Consider the following 20613-nt stretch of genomic DNA (forward strand, 5'->3'; position numbering starts at 1 on the left):
TTGTCCTCCTTCCACCAGGTCTCTTAGATGCCTATTATATCTACCTCATCATCCAGTGCTATATACTCTTAACTCTTCTATTTTATTTTTAGGCTTCTAGCATTTGCATATAGAGACACTTCAAATTGTATTTTTTTCCTTATAACTACAGGCTGCTGAGAAGACATGGAAAATTTGAGTCTTTTACTCTGCTTTCCTCTTAAACCCTCCTGACTTTCTTTCACCATTATTGAAACCTCTCTAAGACTCCCTAAATATCCTGTTTCAGTAGTATCCTTCAAGGATACCTCACATCGAACCATCCGTTCCTGGGCAACTGTCAGCTTTTCCCCGCATCTCAGTTTAAAAGCTGTGCTCTCTCCTTTTTAAACGTTAGCGCCAGCAGCCTGGTTCCATCTTGGTTAAGGTGGAGTTTATCCTTTCGGAACAAGCTCCCCCTTTTCCAGAAGACTGCCCAGTTCCTAACAAATCTAAATCCTTCATCCCTGCACCATTGTCTCAACCATGCATTGAGACTTCGGAGCTCTGCCTGCCTCTTGGGTCCTACGGATAGAATTGGGAGCATTAAAGGCTACCCTGGAAGATCTGGATTTCAGCTTTCTACCTAAGAGTCTAAATTTGGTTTCCAGAACCTCCCTCCCACATTTTCCTATTTCATTGGTACCTACGTGTACCAAGACAGCTGGCTCCTCCCCAGCACTATCTAAAATTCTATCTATGTGATGCGTGAGGTCCGCCACCTTCGCACCATGCAGGCAAATGACCAGGCAATCCTCACACCCACCAGCCACCCAGCTATCTACATGCCTAATGATCAAAATCACCAACTACAACAGCTGTCCTAACCCTTCCCTCCTGGGTAGAAGCCCCTAGATACACATTTGGTGCGAGAGGATATTGCATCCCCTGGTGGGCAGGTCTTAGCCACAGGATTATTTCCTACTTCACTAGTGTGATGCTCTCCTTCTAGGAGACCTCTCTCCTTCAAGGCAGCACAGAGGCTACCATCCACATTTACTGTGCAGTAAGAGAGCAAAAAAGTGAGTGCCAAGGCCAACCTTTTAATAACATAATATGGGCTGCCCTGCCCTGAAACAGCCCTCTCTCCATCCCTCCACAAAAATCAGGGCAGAAACCTGTGCATATAAATGAATGAAGTGCTTCTCTACAAAGGCAATCTTTAGCTGAATTTACAGTCTATTGTCTTTTACATTTCTTAGCATCAGGGCAGATATGGAGAATACTCACCAGGGCAGAAGTAGAGACGAACTTTGCACAAGCATACATTTTCAAGAGTCTGTTAGGGATGGTCACGTTCACAGCAGCTTAAAAGAAAAAAATAAAACAAAGCAGCAATTAGCAGTACAATTATTTAAACCAAACAAATCCCAATATGCTCTAACGCAGTTCCCAATCCTGTCCTGGTGGACCACCAGGCCAATCAGGTTTTCAGGATAGCCCTAATGAATATGCATGGAGCAGTTTGCATGCCTGTCACTTCCATTATATGCAAATCTCTCTCATGCATATTTATTAGGGCTAGCTTGAAAACCCGATTGGCCTAGTGGTCCTCCAGGACAGGATTGGGAATCACTGCTCTAACATGTTCAGAAAGATTATATTCTATGATAACTCTCAAGAAAAGGAAATTGTATTTGGTAAAACAAGGAAGTGAATAATAATCAGGAAATCAATGGGGGAGAGCTGAATATCTGGAACACAAAGATTTTGATCAAGTGGTCAGTGGCTGGGCTCAGGGATTATAACTAGGGCAAAGAAAAATCACACACAGCTAGAAGAACAAGATCCGAGTTCAAATCACAGCTTTCCTGACTCAAAGGCTATGGCTCTAAATCACTATCCCTGTACCTGCTGTCAAAAACTGAAAGAAGAGAAAGGGTGCTAGATGGTTGGAAAGTCTTCGCAGAGGAAGACAAAAACTGGAGTTCAAAAAGGAGTAGGATAGATGCAGATGTTTTCTGTTCTTTTGTCATTTAGGGATCTACACATTAAGAAATTGATCTCAAAACAGCAGCAAAAGGTTTTCTGCCTAAAGATGACACAGGGGAAAAGATGCACAGGAACCTTAACTACCTTACAGGGTATATATAGGTGGGCCACTTTGGTCTCTACAAGCTATCAAGTTTTATTAGTATGATTTCATACCATCATTTCCCCAACAAATTTTGCGAGTTTTTAAGTCAAATTTAAAAAGCCTGATAAAGAAGTTTTTTCTGGCATTAATGAAGCTTTGAAGGCTTAAATAATATGTTTTCAGTTGAATGTTTCCAATCCTAATTCAGGCACTATTGCTAATACAGCTAGATTACTGTAATATCATCTACTGTATTAACAAACTTACAGACATTGCAAAACACAGCTATTCATCTACCATGTTCTGCAAGTTGAGATATCACAAAAATAAAAGCAACAGCCAAAATGAGACGAGATGGCAAAGCCCCCCTCCTCCCTTGTTAAACTTCACTGGCTCCCAATGCAGGAACCAAAAAACTTTTGATTATATCGCATCAGACAATACTACGGACAATTCAAACAATTGCCATCTACCTTTTGCCAAATGTTCCACTTTTAACCTTCCAACTCTAGCAGACATTGAGCGCCTTTTTCAAAAAGTCAACTTAAAAGGCTCCCATTTAGAGATCATTCCTCCATCAATCTTAAAGAAATTCTTTTCATGTTTTGGCCCCTTCATACATTCCTTTATATTAAAAAGCCTCACTACAGGCCTTTTGCAGCCATCATGGAATACTGCTATAATCTTTCCCATAATAAAGGATCGCAAAACAAGTTTGGAGGACCCAACGAATTACCATCCCATTGCCAACATTCCATTATTGGCAAAAATAACAGAAAGAGTAGTATTCGACCAACTATCTGACTTTGTTGAATCTACTAATGTTTTACATCCTAACCATCCTCCAAAAAATATGTGAAGCACACAAAAAAACCTAAAAAAGGCTAAATCATAAGTAGAAAGGGATTCTAATCAGAGCTCAAGGAGAGTGTTTTTGAAAGGGTCTCAAGCGCTCACGGCTAAGAGCTCGATATGTCTTACAAGCTAATAACCTTCGGGTGAGCTATCATCGATCTTTTATTCACTACTCCAATTTTATGCTCTGTAATATCAGAAACCCTCTATAGATAGTTTTAGTATTCAGAAAAATTTTTTTTAATATACTTTATATTTATTTAAATGTAATACTTCTATGAAATTCTAAAATAGAACTGTCGGGATTTAACTTCACTTAGCTATAATAGCAAGATATCAAAGTGACCTGTCGGAGTTAATAACTTCCATATATAGGTCTTAAATTACTTAGCTTCAATAGCAAGATGTCATAATGGCTACGGAAGATCTCCGTTTCGCTCTTGTTAACTCAAACAGAGCTTCATCAGGAAAAAAGCCGACATTCATACTACAAAATGAAACATAGAAATGAAAATAATTATTTAAAACTCAAGCTTCTGAAATAGAAACTGTCTAACAAAGAATTTTATCTACTTAAATACTAGAAAGCCTAAAGGCAGATTCAATGGGAGTACTTCTTATTTATTTTAAACTACCTGTTTCCTAAGAAACACAAAATCAATGTATATAGAAAAAAATTGTTTTAGAATTTATATAGTTAAGGTTTACGTAATTAAAGTTTATATAGTTAAAGTTTGCTAATGAAAAACCTCTATAGATGAAACTCTAGCAGTAAAACAAAGCGTCTAAGTTTAAAGAAAAACCAAAATTTAGATTTTAAACTGACGCTGTCACTCCTAGACCTACCTATTTGTATCGGCTCTGGTTCTAACAAAGGGAACCGTTTAGGAGACACAGCCCAATTCAGACTTGTCTGGAGACGTCTTGAAAGAGGACTGGTAGTTTAAAATAAATAAGAAGTACTCCCATTGAATCTGCCTTTAGGCTTTCTAGTATTTAAGTAGATAAAATTCTTTGTTAGACAGTTTCTATTTCAGAAGCTTGAGTTTTAAATAATTATTTTCATTTCTATGTTTCATTTTGTAGTATGAATGTCGGCTTTTTTCCTGATGAAGCTCTGTTTGAGTTAACAAGAGCGAAACGGAGATCTTCCGTAGCCATTATGACATCTTGCTATTGAAGCTAAGTAATTTAAGACCTATATATGGAAGTTATTAACTCCGACAGGTCACTTTGATATCTTGCTATTATAGCTAAGTGAAGTTAAATCCCGACAGTTCTATTTTAGAATTTCATAGAAGTATTACATTTAAATAAATATAAAGTATATTAAAAAAATTTTTTCTGAATACTAAAACTATCTATAGAGGGTTTCTGATATTACAGAGCATAAAATTGGAGTAGTGAATAAAAGATCGATGATAGCTCACCCGAAGGTTATTAGCTTGTAAGACATATCGAGCTCTTAGCCGTGAGCGCTTGAGACCCTTTCAAAAACACTCTCCTTGAGCTCTGATTAGAATCCCTTTCTACTTATGATTTAGCCTTTTTTAGGTTTTTTACATCCTAACCAAACAGGATTTAGAAAAAATCATAACATAGAATATTAACCGATTGGTCTTACCACCAATATAAGGAGAAATTAGGTTCTTACCTGCTAATTTACTTTCTTTTAGCTTCTCCAGACCAGTAGAGGTTAACTTTACGAATGGGGTATATATCTAATCATGACCAGCAGGTGGAGACTGAAAACAAAACTTTGGGACAGTATATACTATCCTCCCTTCTCTATTTCCCTCAGTCTGCCGAATAGCCAAGCAGAACCAAGAACTGGAAAACAGGAAGAAAACAATACTCCGAACAGGAGTAACAAATAACATACCCAAATGCTGTTGGAAAATGCAGAGGAGAAATACCCGAAGGAAAATGTCCCCACAGCTCGCCAGCTAAGCCAGCCGAGCCACAGCCGCTGTTCTTTAATTCTCCCCGGCCCTAGAAAAATACTAGAACCCGCAGCAAAAAAACAAAAACTGCCCGCTAAAACAGCCCCAACAACAACAACAACAGACAGGGTGGGGACTTCTACTGGTCTGGAGAAGCTAAAAGAAAGTAAATTAGCAGGTAAGAACCTAATTTCTCCTTCTTTAGCACTCTCCAGACCAGTAGAGGTTAACTTTACGAATGGGACGTACCAAAGCAGTCCCTCTCACGGGCGGGACCCCCGAAGGGCCGAAACCAGAACACGCTCACCGAACACCGCGTCCCGACGCGCCTGAACATCTACCCGATAAAGTCTAACAAATGAATGCAAGGAGGACCAAACCGCAGCCTTACAAATATCCACCGGAGGCACGAGCGACGACTCAGCCCAAGAAGCCGCCTGACCCCGAGTGGAATGAGCCTTGAGAAACTCCGGAACAGGCTGCTGTTTCAGAAAATAAGCGGAAGCAATCGTCTCCTTGATCCAGCGCGCAATAGTAGCCTTAGAAGCGCCAGCTCCCCGACGAGGACCAGCCAGGAGGACAAAGAGATGATCGGACTTCCGGAATTCCTGGGTCCGCTGCACATAAGAGCGAAGGACCCGACCGACATCCAACTTGCGCAGCTGCCGTTGCTCAGAAGAGCCCTCCCGACCACCCAAGACCGGGAGAACCACCGATTGATTGACATGAAAAGGAGAAACAACCTTCGGCAGAAAGGAAGGAACAGGCCGCAAGACGACCCGCTCCCTAGAAAACTCCAAGAAGGGAGCCCTACAAGAGAAAGCCTGCAGCTCAGAAACACGCCTAGCAGAAGTAATGGCCACCAAAAAGACTGCCTTCAAAGTAAGAACATAAGAACATAAGAACATAAGAAGTTGCCTCCACTGGGTCAGACCAGAGGTCCATCCTGCCCAGCGGTCCGCTCCCGCGGCGGCCCATCAGTCCGCAACCTGTGAAGAGGTTACTGACCACTTCTATAACCTACCTCAAGTTCTATCTGTACCCCTCTATCCCCTTATCCTCCAGGAACCTATCCAAACCTTCCTTGAACCCCTGTACAGAGTTCTGGCTTATCACCTCCTCCGGAAGCTTGTTCCATGTGTCCACCACCCTCTGGGTAAAAAAGAACTTCCTAGCATTTGTTTTAAACCTGTCCCCTTTCAATTTCTCCGAGTGACCCCTAGTGCTTGTGGCTCCCCACAGTCTGAAGAATCTGTCCCTGTCAACCTTCTCTATGCCCTTTAGGATTTTGAAGGTTTCTATCATGTCCCCTCTAAGTCTCCTCTTCTCCAGAGAGAATAGCCCCAGCGTTTTTAACCTGTCAGCGTAAGAGAAATTTTCCATACCTTTTATCAGTTTAGTCGCCCTCCTCTGCACTCCCTCGAGCACCGCCATGTCCTTTTTGAGGTACGGCGACCAGTATTGAACACAGTACTCCAGGTGCGGTCGCACCATTGCGCGATACAGCGGCATGATGACTTCCTTCGTCCTGGTTGTGATACCCTTTTTGATGATGCCCAGCATTCTATTTGCTTTCTTTGAGGCTGTCGCACATTGCGCCGATGGTTTCAGTGATGTGTCAACCATCACCCCCAGATCCCTTTCAAGGTTACTCACCCCTAGCCGTGTTCCCCCCATTTTGTAGCTGAACATCGGGTTCTTTTTCCCTACATGCATGACTTTGCATTTCTCTACGTTAAAACTCATTTGCCACTTATTTGCCCAGTCTTCCAGTCTCGTTAGGTCCCTTTGCAGGTTTTCACAGTCTTCCGTGTTCCTAACCCTGCTGCAGAGTTTGGTGTCATCAGCAAATTTGATAACCTCACATTTTGTCCCCGTCTCCAGATCATCAATAAATATATTGAACAATAGAGGTCCTAGCACCGACCCCTGTGGAACTCCGCTCGTGACCCATTGCCAGTCTGAGTATTTGCCCTTTACTCCAACCCTCTGTTTCCTGCCTGCCAACCAGTGTTTGATCCATCGGTAGATATCCCCTTGCACCCCGTGGTTCCACAGCTTTTTTAGTAGCCGTTCGTGAGGTACCTTGTCGAAGGCTTTTTGGAAGTCAAGGTAAATGATGTCTATGGATTCCCCCTTATCCATCTGGCTGTTTATTCCCTCGAAGAAGTACAGCAAGTTTGTGAGGCACGACCTTCCCTTGCAGAAGCCATGTTGGCTCGCCTTCAGTTGTCCATTTTTTTCTATGTGTTCGCAGATTGTGTCCTTTACCATTGCTTCCATCATCTTTCCCGGAACCGAGGTCAAGCTCACAGGCCTGTAGTTTCCCGGGTCACCCCTTGATCCCTTCTTAAAGATGGGCGTGACATTTGCTATTTTCCAGTCCTCTGGGATCTCCCCAGTTTTTAGGGAGAGGTTACATATTTGGCGAAGTGTCTCTGCTATTTCGTTTCTCAGTTCTTTTAGTACCCTTGGGTGGATGCCGTCCGGGCCTGGTGATTTGTCGCTCTTCAGTCTATCTATCTGTCTGAGGACATCCTCTTTGCTTACCTCTAGTTGTACCAGCTTTTCGTCGTGTTCCCCGTTTATAATCACCTCGGGTTCTGGGATATTGGATGTGTCCTCTCTGGTGAAGACTGACGAGAAGAATTTGTTTAACCTGTCAGCTATCTCTTTTTCCTCCTTTATCGCTCCTTTCCTGTCTCCGTCGTCCAGTGGTCCCACTTCCTCTCTGGCTGGTTGTTTCCCTTTCACATACCTGAAGAAGGGTTTGAAGTTTCTTGCTTCTCCTGCCAGTCTTTCCTCATATTCTCTCTTTGCTTTCCTGACCTCTCGATGGCATTCTTTCTGGTGCCTTTTGTGCTCTTCCTGGTTCTCCTTTGTTGGTTCCTTTTTCCATTTCTTGAAGGATGATTTCTTGTCGCTTATCGCCTTATTAACTGCAGTTGTTATCCATGCTGGGTTTCTAGTTCGATTTTTTTTGCACCCTTTCCTGAACCTTGGGACGCACAGGTCTTGTGCCTCGAGCACTGTGCCTTTAAGCAGTGTCCAGGCTTCCTTTACGGTCTTTATCTTCCCTGAGCTGTTGCTGAGCTTTTTTCCTACCAGTTTCCTCATGTCTTTGTAGTTTCCTTTTCTGAAGTTGAGTGCTGTCGTTGTGGTTCTTTTCACCTTTGATGTTCCCATGTTTAATTTGTACTGGATCATGTTGTGATCGCTGTTCCCTAATGGTGCTAGTACCACCACTTCCTTTGCGGGTCCTTCTAGCCCGTTGAGGATTAGGTCTAGAGTGGCATCCCCTCGCGTTGGTTCTGTGACCAGCTGCTCCATGAAACAGTCTCTTATCACCTCTATGAATTTAGTTTCTCTCGTGCAATTTGAGTGCCCAATGCCCCAATCTATTCCCGGATAGTTGAAATCCCCCATAACCACCACCCTTCCACTTTTGCACACCTGCCTCAGTTCGGCCTCCAGGTCCAGGTCGTTTGCTTCTGGCTGTCCTGGTGGGCGATAGTAAAGTCCCAATTTGATGTCAGTTCCTTCCCCTCCTGTTAGCTTAACCCATAGTGACTCCAGACTGTCTGCCCTTATTGTTGTTTCTGATCTGGATGAAGGAATGTAGTCCTTTATATACAGTGCTATTCCTCCCCCCTTCTTGTGCGCCCTGTCCCTCCTGTAGAGTTTGTACCCTGGCAGGGCCACATCCCATTTGTTGTCCTCTGACCACCATGTCTCTGTGATTCCTATTATGTCTAGGTCCTTATTTCTGGCTATAACTTCTAGCTCCCCCATTTTAGTCCTTAGGCTCCTAGCGTTTGTATATAGGCAATTTAAGTCCCGGTTTGTTACCTTTTCTTTTGGGTCTACTCTTGATTTGATGCTCCTGCTGGTCTCCTCTTGGGCTGCCTCCTGTGGTGTGTCTATCCCGTCCTCCGCCCGCTTCTTTGATCTTTGATAGCCATCTGGTTCCGGCTGTGTCCTCCTTGTCTTGCTGTTTAGCTCTACTTGCCTCTCGGGTCCCTGTACTGTATCCTTGGGTTTATGTCCATAAAGTGTCCATTTTGCCTCTAGTCCACTATCTTCCTTTCCTGTTTCAGTATCCTTGCTCGATACTGTGGTCCGATGTGTCGAGGTCAGATCGACTCTCGGCTTTCCCCTTGTTTTCAGTTTAAAGTCATGTCTATGCAGGTCTGGATGTTACGTGCCAGCATCCTCGTCCCAGCCGTGCTCAAATGCAGTCCGTCTCTCCTGTAGAGCTTGTTTTTCCCCAGAAAGAACAGTCGTCCAAGGGCTCGAAAGGCGGGCGCACCAAAACAGAGAGAACCAGATTAAGATCCCAAGAGGGAACCGAGGGCCGTAGGGGAGGCCTAAGCAACTTGGCCGCCCGCAGAAACCGAATCACATCAGGAAGAGCCGATAAACGCTGACCTGACACCAACCCTCGAAAGGCCGACAGGGCCGCAAGATGAACCCGGAGAGAAGACCAAGCCAGGCCTCTATCCAGGCCATCCTGCAAGAACTCTAGAATGTTAGGCAGAGAAGCGCGAAAAGAGGTCACTCCCCGCGCCCGACACCATTCCTCAAAGAGACGCCAAACCCGCACATAAGCCCGAGAGGTAGAAAGCCTCCGGGACCCCAACAGTGTAGAGATCACCTTGTCTGAATATCCCTTCTTGCTAAGGCGACCCCTTTCAAGAGCCACGCCGTAAGACAGAAGGGAGACGGGTCGAACATGGGAATGGGACCCTGCATCAGAAGGTCGTCCGAGAGAGGCAGAGGAAGAGGAACCGCCACCAGGTGCCTCACCAGATCCGCATACCACGGACGTCGAGGCCAATCCGGAGCCACCAGCACCACCAAACCCGGATGGTGAACAATGCGAAGAAGCACTCTGCCCACCAGCGGCCAAGGAGGGAACACATACAACAGCCCCTCCGTTGGCCACGGCTGGACCAGAGCCTCCAGACCCTCGGCCAGCCCGTCCCTGCGACGACTGAAGAAGCGGGGCACTTTGGCGTTGCCACTCGTGGCCATCAGGTCCATCAGGGGCTGCCCCCAATCTTGCACTATCAACCGAAACGCTCCGGCGCCGAGAAACCACTCTCCTGGATCCAGGAAGTGACGACTGAGGAAGTCTGCCTGAACATTTTCTACCCCGGCTATATGAGAAGCCGAGAGGTCCAGAAGATGGGACTCCGCCCAAACCATGAGCCGAGCCGCCTCCTGCGCCACAGGAGTGCTCTTGGTGCCCCCCTGACGATTGACATAAGCCACCGCCGTGGCATTGTCCGACAGGACTCTGACCGACTTGCCCAGCAAAAGGGAGTGGAAAGCTAACAGCGCCAGCCGGACCGCTCTGGTCTCCAACACGTTGATCGACCAGGAGGCCTCCTCCGCGGACCAGGTGCCCCGAGCTGAGTGGCCCATAAACTGAGCCCCCCAACCGAGGAGACTCGCATCCGTAAGGAGCACCGTCCACTGCGGGAGATCCAGACCCACCCCCTGAACCAGGTGAGGGGTCCGGAGCCACCAGCGCAGACTGCAGCGCGCCAAGCCTCGCAGGGGAACCGGAACATCCAAATCTTGCCTCCGGGGAGACCACCTCCGGAGCAGAGCATACTGAAGAGGACGCATGTGGGCCCGCGCCCACCTCACCACGTCCAGGGACGCCGCCATTGACCCCAGGACTTGGAGGAAATCTCGCGCCCGAGGACCCCGGGACGCCAAAAGCAGGCGAATCTGAGATTGCAATTTGCTCACCCGGGCCTCTGGAAGGAAGACCTTCCCCAAGGAGGTGTCGAACATAACCCCAAGGCACTCCAGACGCTGAGCCGGGACCAACCGACTCTTGGAAAGGTTGACCACCCAGCCCAGCGACCGGAGAAACTCCACCACCCGAGCCGTAACCCGGGAGCTCTCCTGCAACGACTTTGCCCGAATCAACCAGTCGTCCAGGTAGGGGTGAACCAGGATGCCCACCGACCGCAAGGCTGCCGCGACGACCACCATTACCATGGTGAACGTCCGAGGAGCCGTGGCCAGACCAAAGGGAAGCGCACAGAACTGAAAGTGCCGCCCCAAGATCGCAAAGCGAAGGAAGCGCTGATGAGAGGCCCGAATTGGAACCTGCAAGTAGGCCTCCGTCAGATCGAGAGACGTAAGAAACTCCCCCGGCTGAACCGCCAGAATGACCGACCGCAGCGTTTCCATGCGGAAAGACGGAATCTTGAGAGCTCTGTTGACCCCTTTCAAATCCAGGATGGGCCGAAAGGTCCCCTCCTTTATGGCCACCACAAAGTAAATGGAGTACCTGCCGGTGCCCCACTCCGTAGGGGACACCGGCACCACTGCCTCGAGATCTAGCAAACGCTGAAGGGTCTGACGAAAAGCCTGCGTCTTCCATGGAGACTGACATGGAGAAGCGAGGAAAAGGTCCGGCAGAGAGCGGGTAAACTCCAGAGCGTAACCGTCCCGCACCACCTCAAGGACCCACTGATCGGACGCGATCTCGGCCCATTTGGGGAAAAATTTGCGCAGCCGAGCCCCCACCGGAAAAAAGGGGGCGCCGGCAAGGAGTCATTGCGCAGGACGGGAAGCGGGGGAACCGGCGGAGGGATTCCCTGCCCCCCGACGGGCCCCCCGAAAGGGCTGCATGCGCTGGAAGAACCGACCCCGGGAAAAACCCTGAGCCGGGAAAGAAGCAGCCCCACGCCCCGGGCGATACTTGCGAAATTCCCGCAAACGCCCCCGGGCAGCCCCACACCTAGACGCAGGGCGGGCACGGTCCTCAGGCAGACGGGGCACCTTCGAGTCCGTCAGAGTCTGAATCAACTCATCTAATTCCTCTTCAAACAAAAAGACCCCCTAAAGGGAACTTTAGTAAACTTAGCTTTGGACGCAGAATCCGCCGCCCAAGCGCGCAGCCACAAAATACGCCGCGCGGCCACGCCATAGACTTAGCCGAAATCCGCACCAAGTCATAAAGAGCATCTGAGAGGAACGAGGCAGCCATCGCAATCTTCGCTACCTCCTGATCCACTAGAGACCAGTCATCAGACTCCCGATCCAGGACACGCTCAGCCCACCGAAACACGGCGCGAGCGACTAGCTCCCCACAAACAGCCGCCTGGATCCCAAAGGCAGAGACATCAAAATCATACTTAAGAAGTGTCTCTAACGCACGCGCCTCCGAGACCCTAAGAGCAGAACCGTCCATAACAGGCACGGTATGCCGCTTAGGAAGTGCCGAGACCACCGCGTTCCCCATTGGCGAAATTAAGGTAGCCCTACCTCCCTCCGGGACGGGATACCCAAGAGCCAAGGCGCACACCAAACGAAACTGCGCCCATAGGCCACTGCGCCAACACAAAATCCCGCAAATCCTGACGCACAGGAAAAGAGCGGGAAACAGGACAGACCCCCTGGGGGCAGAGGGGCCCCCATACGCGGGGTCTCCGGCGGCGCCACTGCAAAAATGCAGCACCAAGGAGACCTGCTACACAGGTCTAAAAGCTCATCCCTCTGAATAAAAGCGCACCACGGACGCATCTGCTCTGGAAGACGGGAAACCCGCCGCCCCGCTGCCAACAGGCGTCCCCCCTAGAGGATCCTGGAAGCCCGCCAAAGCAGCCAGGTCCTCAACCAGGCCAACACGCTCCTCCGCCCACCAATTCGCAATCCAAGCCCCCCTGCGGGCGCTTGGATGAGGGAGGAGGAAGAGGGGACGCCAAACGAAAAGAGGGAGGCAAAGCCATAGGGGGCGCGGAGGGAAACCCCCCCCGAAACCCCCCAGGCGCACGTGGGACCCCCAAAAGTCCGCACAAAGAAAGAAAATAAATTGGGGGCAAAAAACCCCTGGGGGTCCCCAGGGACTCCCTGCCCCAGCAGGGGTCCATGCTGAAACCTGCCCCTGTGTTCGCCATACAGGGGGAAGGTCACCTGAGGTTGCAGACAAAATGGAGGGGCCAGACAAAGAAAATGGCGAAGTTCCCGCCAAAAATGCTCCCTCCAAGGCCTGTAGCGGCTGAGAAGACTGAACAGTCTCAGCCGCTAAGACAGGCAAGTCGGCATCAGCTGTCAAAAAATCAGCTGAGAGGGAATCCTTCGGGGAATCCCTCCGTGGGCGGTTGTGGAAGACCGGGCTTCCCCACTGCTCCAAGCCGACTCGCGAGGCACCATCGGCGGGGAGCTCTGGGCGCCTGCAGCCGCTGCCGACGGAGCTCCACCACCTCACCGACCCAAACCGCCGAGTTCAGGCCGGCCGCGAGTGCCTCGCGGCTGGACTCAATTGTGTCCTACTCCCCCGGAGAAGGGCACAATTGCTCCATACGCGACCTAGCTAGAAAAAAGTGCCGGTTAGATGAAAAAATACAGTAAAATACAGTTTTCTTAAAGGGAAACAACCCTTCAGACCAGCACTACCTCAGGATTTTTTTTTTTTTTTTTTACAGAACAGACTCCACAGGCTCTCGAAGCAATATGCCTTGCTTGACTTAGGGGGCAAGGCTTACTGCTGAGGCTCCTCTAAAAAAATGTGGGGAGGTGGAGGAAGTGGGGGGAGGGACCCCGCTCGTGACCCGCCGGGTTTGACACCCCCGAGGTCGGGCGAACCCCCAAACAGAGTCCACCCAAGCTCCGTCCGGCCAAAAACAGGGACAATAAACCCCTAAACAAATTCCAACAGCCCTACCAAGGGAGATGGGCACAGATCACTCACACCTGCTGGAGACTGAAAGAAGACTGAGGGAAATAGAGAAGGGAGGATAGTATATACTGTCCCAAAGTTTTGTTTTCAGTCTCCACCTGCTGGTCATGATTAGATATATACCCCATTCGTAAAGTTAACCTCTACTGGTCTGGAGAGTGCTAAAGAATTTATCATTTAGACCATCATAATTCCGTTATGCTTTTTTCCCTGGATCTGTCCGCAGCATTTGACACCATTGACCACACTCTGCTCCTAGACAGGTTAAAAACCATAGGCGTCTGCGATCTAACTTTGCAGTGGTTTACTTCTTTCCTATCTAATCGTTCATCTACGGTGCATTTCAATAACACAGTCTCAAACCCTTTCACTCTTAACTATGGCATTCCTCAAGGCTCCATTCTGTCTCCATTACTTTTTAATATTTTTCTTTCTCCCTTACTAAGTCTGTGTCAATCAATCGGCTTTACTACCTATGCTTACGCAGACAATATTCAGCTGACTCATCCCCTCAATCCAGAAAATATAGACGAAATACACCAGATCAACCAAAAATTAAAAATCGGCTTACTCTAAATAGATTACAAATACTCTAAATAGATAACAAAAACTAAAGCACTACTTTTTCAATGGAAACAGGGGTTAAATCTGGCCGCTCCATTTACTATTAATAATATACATCTAAACCTATTATCATCATTGAAAATACTTGGGATTATTATCGATGACAAACTATTGTATCACGATCATATTAGTAATGTTGTCAAATGCTGTTTTTACTGCTTGCGTTTGACCCGTTCTATGTCCAAGTTTTTGGAACCTAAATCATTAAATATTTTAATACATTCACTTGTCATTGCTAAGCTCGATGATTGCAATTCACTATTTTTAAATATCACTCAAAAGGAAAATAATTCAAAATATCAAATAATTCAAAATATCGCTGTTAAAATCATCCACGATGGAAAAAAATTTAATCACGTAACTTCCTTTTTGATTGATTCGCATTGGGTCCCTGTTAATCACCGTATAACCTATAAAATCCTGCTTCTAGTGTTTAAAACACTGTCCACAAACAAACCTCAATTTATAAACCGGATGTTCATTCCATATAATACGTCACGCTCTCTCCGTTCCACAGCTCAAAGGCTGTTATCGGTCCCTTCTTTAAAAGTTATTGGTACTAGACGCCATGACATATATTCAGTAATGGCCCCTCAGACCTGGAATAACCTACCACAAAATATAAGAGAAGAAAAAGATCTTAATAGATTTAAAAACAACCTGAAAACTTTCCTTTTTAGAGACGCTTTTAATCTTTAAATGACTTATATCTAATGTACACCGTTTATATATTTAAAAAAAAAAAAAAAAATTTTTTTTACCTTTCCTCATGTACCTTCCTTTCATGGTATCTTCTTTTATTTTTTAAAAATGAAAAACATTAACTTTGTAACTTTCTCCCTTTTTTCTTTATGTTCTCAAGTTTGTCTATGTCTGTCTGTCTAACCCATTTTAAGTTGTATGTTAAATTGTATGTTTATTTTATATTTAATTGTAACTCGCTTAGTAAATTATATATAAGCAATTATCAAATTTAAATAAAACTTGAAACTTGAACCTGTAAATTTTTATGTACTATAGTTTTTAAACTTTCACAAGCACAAGTACCAACTTATCCCCTCCCTTTTACAAAACTGTATTGTGTTTTTTAGTGCTGGCCGCAGCGGTAACAACTCTGACGCTCATAAAAATTCTATGAGCATCACAGCGGTTACCGCTATCATTGGGTAATAGCGGCAAATCTCCCTGAAATATGTTCAAATTCCATTTTCCTGCATGTAAAGGACTTAGATATATAAAGATATTTTAACAAACCCTTCCGTTTCAGATAGCAGAAGTGTGGAACACCTATTTGCTTTGTTTAAAACTCCTACACCACCTTTTATTTTTTGGGGAGAGAAGAATAAATGGTGCCCAAATGAGTTCTCTGCTATTTTGGATGGAAATGTTGACTGACCTTTTTGAGAGAGTATACGAGTACAGCTCTTTTAGATGTTTTCAATTTATTTTGTATGTACATGGTCGGTTCTGATCCTTTGCTTTATCAAAACTGTTTCTTGTCCTATGTTAAATGATCTTTTCCTTTGTATTTTGCAATACTAGACTTTTTTCTATAATTGTTCTACTCTAGTTTTTAAAAAAACAGAATTGCACATAAAACTGTGTGGCAATAATATGGCTACGCTGACAATTAAAAACATTTATTTTGGAAAGCTTTTAATATGTAGTGACAATACAATTTATGATTATATTACCGTAATGACTAGTTCTCTTGAAGTTGTCTGCAATGAACCTAAAGGTAGCTAGCGACTATAAGTGTATTAATCTATACTAATCATTTCTATAGTGCTACCAGACCTAGGCAGCACTGTACACATTATATACAGGTACTTTTGGTCCCAGTGGGCTCACAATCTAAGTTTTTGTGCTTGGTGCAATGAAAGGTTAAGTGCCTTGCCCAGGGTCACAAAGAGCTGCAATGGTAACTGAATCCAATTCCTCAGAAATCAGAATCTCAGCTCACTGCACTAACCATTAAGCTATTCTTCCACTCTGTAGCAGCATTTCAAATGAAGGGCTTTGGAGCAGAGGGAATCCACCTTAGAAGTTACAGACAATTAGAGAGGGCCACTTCCTTCCCTGGACCCCTGGCACTGCAGGAGCAGCTTGGGTAAAAAGTATGCAAATTTGTAACTAGAAAGTCAAACATTAAGAGTAATACATGCATATGAGACTCCTTGGCTCACTTAGCTGTCAAGTTGTCCTTCTCCACTGAGTGGCAAAAAGTACTAAAGTAACAGAAGCTACTGCTCAATTGAATCAACTAAAACTGCTCAGCTGCCTGTCACCAATAAATCTACTTGATCTCTGATCTCTTTCCTCTCTTAGCACCACTCTGTACCTGTCCCACTGTCCTTTGATATATTTAGACTTTGGTTGCAATTTTCTTTACCAATAGGAAATTGCAGGTATCTATGAGTAGTAGTACGTATTGCCTAACCTTCATGTCATGATCAAATGTCCTTGAACAACATAGTAAAAAGTCTTTGTGCCTTCATACCTACTAGATCCCTCATGTCTAAATCCTTATGAATCAACTTTTCTAAATGACCAGGGATGCTAAATCCAATAGAAATTACTCCTTCCTGGACATAGTCATGGTTTTTTGTTCAATATGGGAGTACTCAAGCACCCACAGAGCTGGCTCCTAGGTTTACATCAATTTCTAGACAAACCTTTTTATAAGAAGCTTAATTACTCATGGGATTATCCCAACAGGACAGACCCTGCTTTCTTTTCTTATGGAATTACTAGATGCACATACAAGAACGATCTAGCCCACCTTAAGTCAAACAGGGGAAATCAGCAAGCCTGGTTTGAAAGGGAAGGGGACTTATATACTGCCTTTCGGTGGCTTTGGCATTTCAAAGCTGACATTCAAAGTGGTGGACACTGGAGGTTTAAGCGACTTGCCCAGGGTCACAAGGAGCAGCATCTGGGATTTGATCTTACAACCTCTGGGTGCAGAGACAGCAGCTCTATCAGTGATCCACACCTTCCTGTCATGAAGATTGGTCATGGTATATTTCAAACCTGGCCACAGAATAGAATTTCTCCCTAAGCCCAATACCAGTGACCTATCTGCCCTGACCAGGAAAACAGTAAGTTATGCACGAAAGCGCCTCGAGCCCAAAAGGGAGGCGGAAACGATGGTCTGGGTGACGGAGCTAACAGGCTCTCACCACACAGTACAAGACAATCGCACTATACTATATAGGAAGAACTGGCAGCGCCTTTATTAATACTGCCTCTGCAAAAGACTCGGTGATAAATGCGGAACCGGCGGGCTCAGATTAACAGTAGGAAGCCCCCACCGGCCAGCGGAAGATTTCCCGGATACTCCAAGGACAGACAGACCAGATCTTATACCGCTCACTTCCAACCACACACTTCCCACTTTTGCTACTGGATTGCTGCGGCTAGTTTAATAAAAGAATACACGACAGTGTGAAGCGCAGGTTTCCAGTTTTGGTTCTTATCTCATCCGCTGATGCTCCCGCCCTGCAGCACTGCTTTTACAGCCCTCGCTGTGCAATCTCCCCTACCAGCACCCTAGGAAAACTGCTCGCTGCAGGTCACAACACCGGTACGCCGAGAGAGAAAGGAAGCTGTTCGGGGGTGGGGAAGAGGGGAGACTGCCAGGCCCCTACCTGCAATGACAGAACGGGGAGAGAGAGAGAGAAAGAGAGAAAAGAGCGCATGCGCCCGGGTAGAAGGGGTCGCATAAAGAACAAAGTACGCGTGCGTCCGGCCAATGTAGGCGGGGAGAAGAAAAAAAAAAAAGCGGCAACGTGCTTTAGCGTGAGGACGTGGGCTACACTGGGATTGAACCAAAGCCCATCCCTCTACTAATCAGGTGCCTGGTCTGACGCAAGGGCAGTGGCTCCTTTGGACGAACGAGAGGAGGGTGAATGACCCCCAACAGAGGTCGCTCGCGTGGGCCACAGAGTTGAAGCGTTGTGCTCTCTGACGCTACCGCCCCACCCTCTGCTAGGTTCGGAACGTCGGCGTAAGCTTGCCGTGCCAAGGGGTGAGGAGGTGGCAATCTAACGAACGTCGAGGAGGCTGGGGGAGGGAGTGTTGAGTAGGCGTGCGAATGGTTGTTGGGGCTGACGTATACGACCCTCCTTGGCCTTGGCCAATGGGCGTCTGGAAGCTTGGAATTAAAAATGTTATGTTTGTGTTTTCATTTCTGTGGAGTGCAAGAATAGGATTAATATGCATGTACAGGCTTCTCCTGATTTTATTATTGATGTAACAAATTTAAATAAAATATATACATTAAAAAAAAAAAAAATATGCATGATGTACATGGCAGAAGAATGAGGACGGATTGAGATATCCGGGTTTTACTTCTATTGAAAGCAAAACTCGGATGGCTCAATCCATCCTCCTTTTTCCGAAGCCTACATATAAGGAAATAAATTTTGTAAGTATTTTGAGCTTTTAGTTAAGATGAGCTGTAGCTAGGGTAAGACTACTAGGGAGCTGCTTAGTTATTGGGTCTTCATTCTAAGTCTTCGAAGGTTGTGAATAGATTAAGTTTACAGGCTATCTTTAAATATGCATGGAAGAGATCGCATACTGTGGAGGCTGTAAAACAATCTCACATGGATATCCTGAAATGATTTGTTGGTGACAGAGCTGGTGCAAGAGCAGTGGGTGTCCTAGATCTAGGGCAAACCAGCTAAAACTTTAATTAAACTCAACAATCGTGATCATCACTCAGAAATCCTGTGAAATGCAGGTTAAAAGTACGTGCTGATGGCTCTGAGGTAGTGGGACTGTCGGGACCTATAGTTTTGCTTTGATTGCAGCTGCTCTTTGTTGCCTCAGACCAGGCCAGTGCTGCTTTTCCTAAAGGAGAGCTTAGCCAGTCAGGTTTTCAGAATTATCATGTGTGGTGGTGGCTGCGGCCAAAAAAAGCAAACAGGATGCTAGGAATTATTAAAAAAGGGATGGTTAACAAAACTAAGAATGCTATAATGCCCCTGTATCGTTCCATGGTGCGACCTCATCTGGAGTATTGCGCGCGCTTTTGACCTGACACCGCATTCATGGTGCTAGAAAAGGTTCAAAGAAGAGTGACCAAGATGATAAAGAGGATGGAACTCCTCTCTACAGTTAGGGCTTGGAATAGAGATGGCTGAGGGGAGATATGATTGTGAAAGATCACTTGGACACACAAAGTCAGAGGCGTGAAGAAAGTACAAGAGGTTTATTATAGCATGCTGGACTCTTGTGCAGTTAACAGCCTGCCTACTAGAGTGTTAGAATCAGGAAATGCATGGACTTTTATGCCCTTTTCACTAAGCATACGCAAACTAATATATGCAAAAACTACAATTTTCGTTTGTTACTTCTATAACTTTTCTACAATTATTATTGGTCCTAAGCCAGCACTTATGATAGGTTCAGGGATACAACTTATAGTCCTTTAGGAAACTAGCTCATTTCTCTGCTTATCTAAATCTTACAGTTCTAAATGTTACATGTACAGAAGGGCAGGGTACATCATGGCTCAAACTCTTATCTATTTAGCTTACAATGTGGTAAGGTAGGGACATACATTTTAGGCAGATAAGGTCAGTAGATTGTACACTGTTTTCAGCTATGTAGGCCAGAGCAATATTTTAAACAACAGTTAACCATTTCATGACCCTACAATTGAAATTTACAAAATCCTGAGTGGAGAAGAACAGGATCGATTTTTTTTTTTTTTTTTTATCTCCATCAAAAATTACAAAGACTAGGGGACACTCGATGAAGTTACAGGGAAATACTTTTAAAACCAATAGGAGGAATTTTTTCACTCAGAGAATAGTTAAGCACTGGAATGCATTTCCAGAGGTTGTGGTAAGAGTGGATATCATAGCTGTTTTAAGAAAAGTTTGGAAAAGTTCCTGGAGGAAAAGTCCATAGTCTGTTATTGACAAAGACAGGGGGAAGCCACTGCTTGCCCTGGATCGGTAGCATGGAATGTTGCTACTCCTTGGGTTTTGGCCAGGTACTAGGGACCTGGATTGGCCACCGTGAGCACGGGCTACTGGGCTTGATGAACCATTGGTCTGACCCAGTAAGGCTATTCTTATGAATATATATGAGATAGATTTGCATGCAATGGATCTCCAATCTGTATATTATGATAATTCTAAAAACTGTGGGTGTGCCTCCGAGAGGTTGTGAAGTATTGCCCCCTAATGGTTGAGCTGCTATTTCATGTGCAAGAACATTATACACATTTTTTTGTGTTCTTTTACATTTGTGATTATGCCCTTATTATAAAACAAAAAATAAAATTATATATTTTGAAAATTAAAAAAATGTAAAAGACATTAAACCAAAATCGTATTCCATTAAAAGCCACTGCTATCTTAGCTAGAGCTGGAGAA

At 45.6% G+C, this 20613-nt stretch overlaps 1 protein-coding gene across 1 annotated transcript in view; it reads right to left on the reverse strand.

Annotated features, from left to right (window-relative positions):
• The window catches only part of ATP5MC2 (ATP synthase membrane subunit c locus 2), a 41296-nt gene extending 36650 nt beyond the window's left edge, over positions 1-4646 (reverse strand). The window contains exons 1-2 of the mRNA XM_033938536.1: positions 4605-4646; positions 1249-1325 (exon numbers count right to left, since the gene is read on the reverse strand). Coding sequence (XP_033794427.1) covers positions 1249-1287 — 39 coding nt within the window. The 5' untranslated portion in view covers positions 1288-1325; positions 4605-4646. The remainder of the gene's footprint in view (positions 1-1248; positions 1326-4604) is intronic.
• Between the last annotated feature and the right edge of the window lie 15967 nt (positions 4647-20613).

Source organism: Geotrypetes seraphini, chromosome 3, assembly GCF_902459505.1.
Source record: "Geotrypetes seraphini chromosome 3, aGeoSer1.1, whole genome shotgun sequence".
NCBI classification, from domain to species: Eukaryota; Metazoa; Chordata; class Amphibia; order Gymnophiona; family Dermophiidae; genus Geotrypetes; species Geotrypetes seraphini.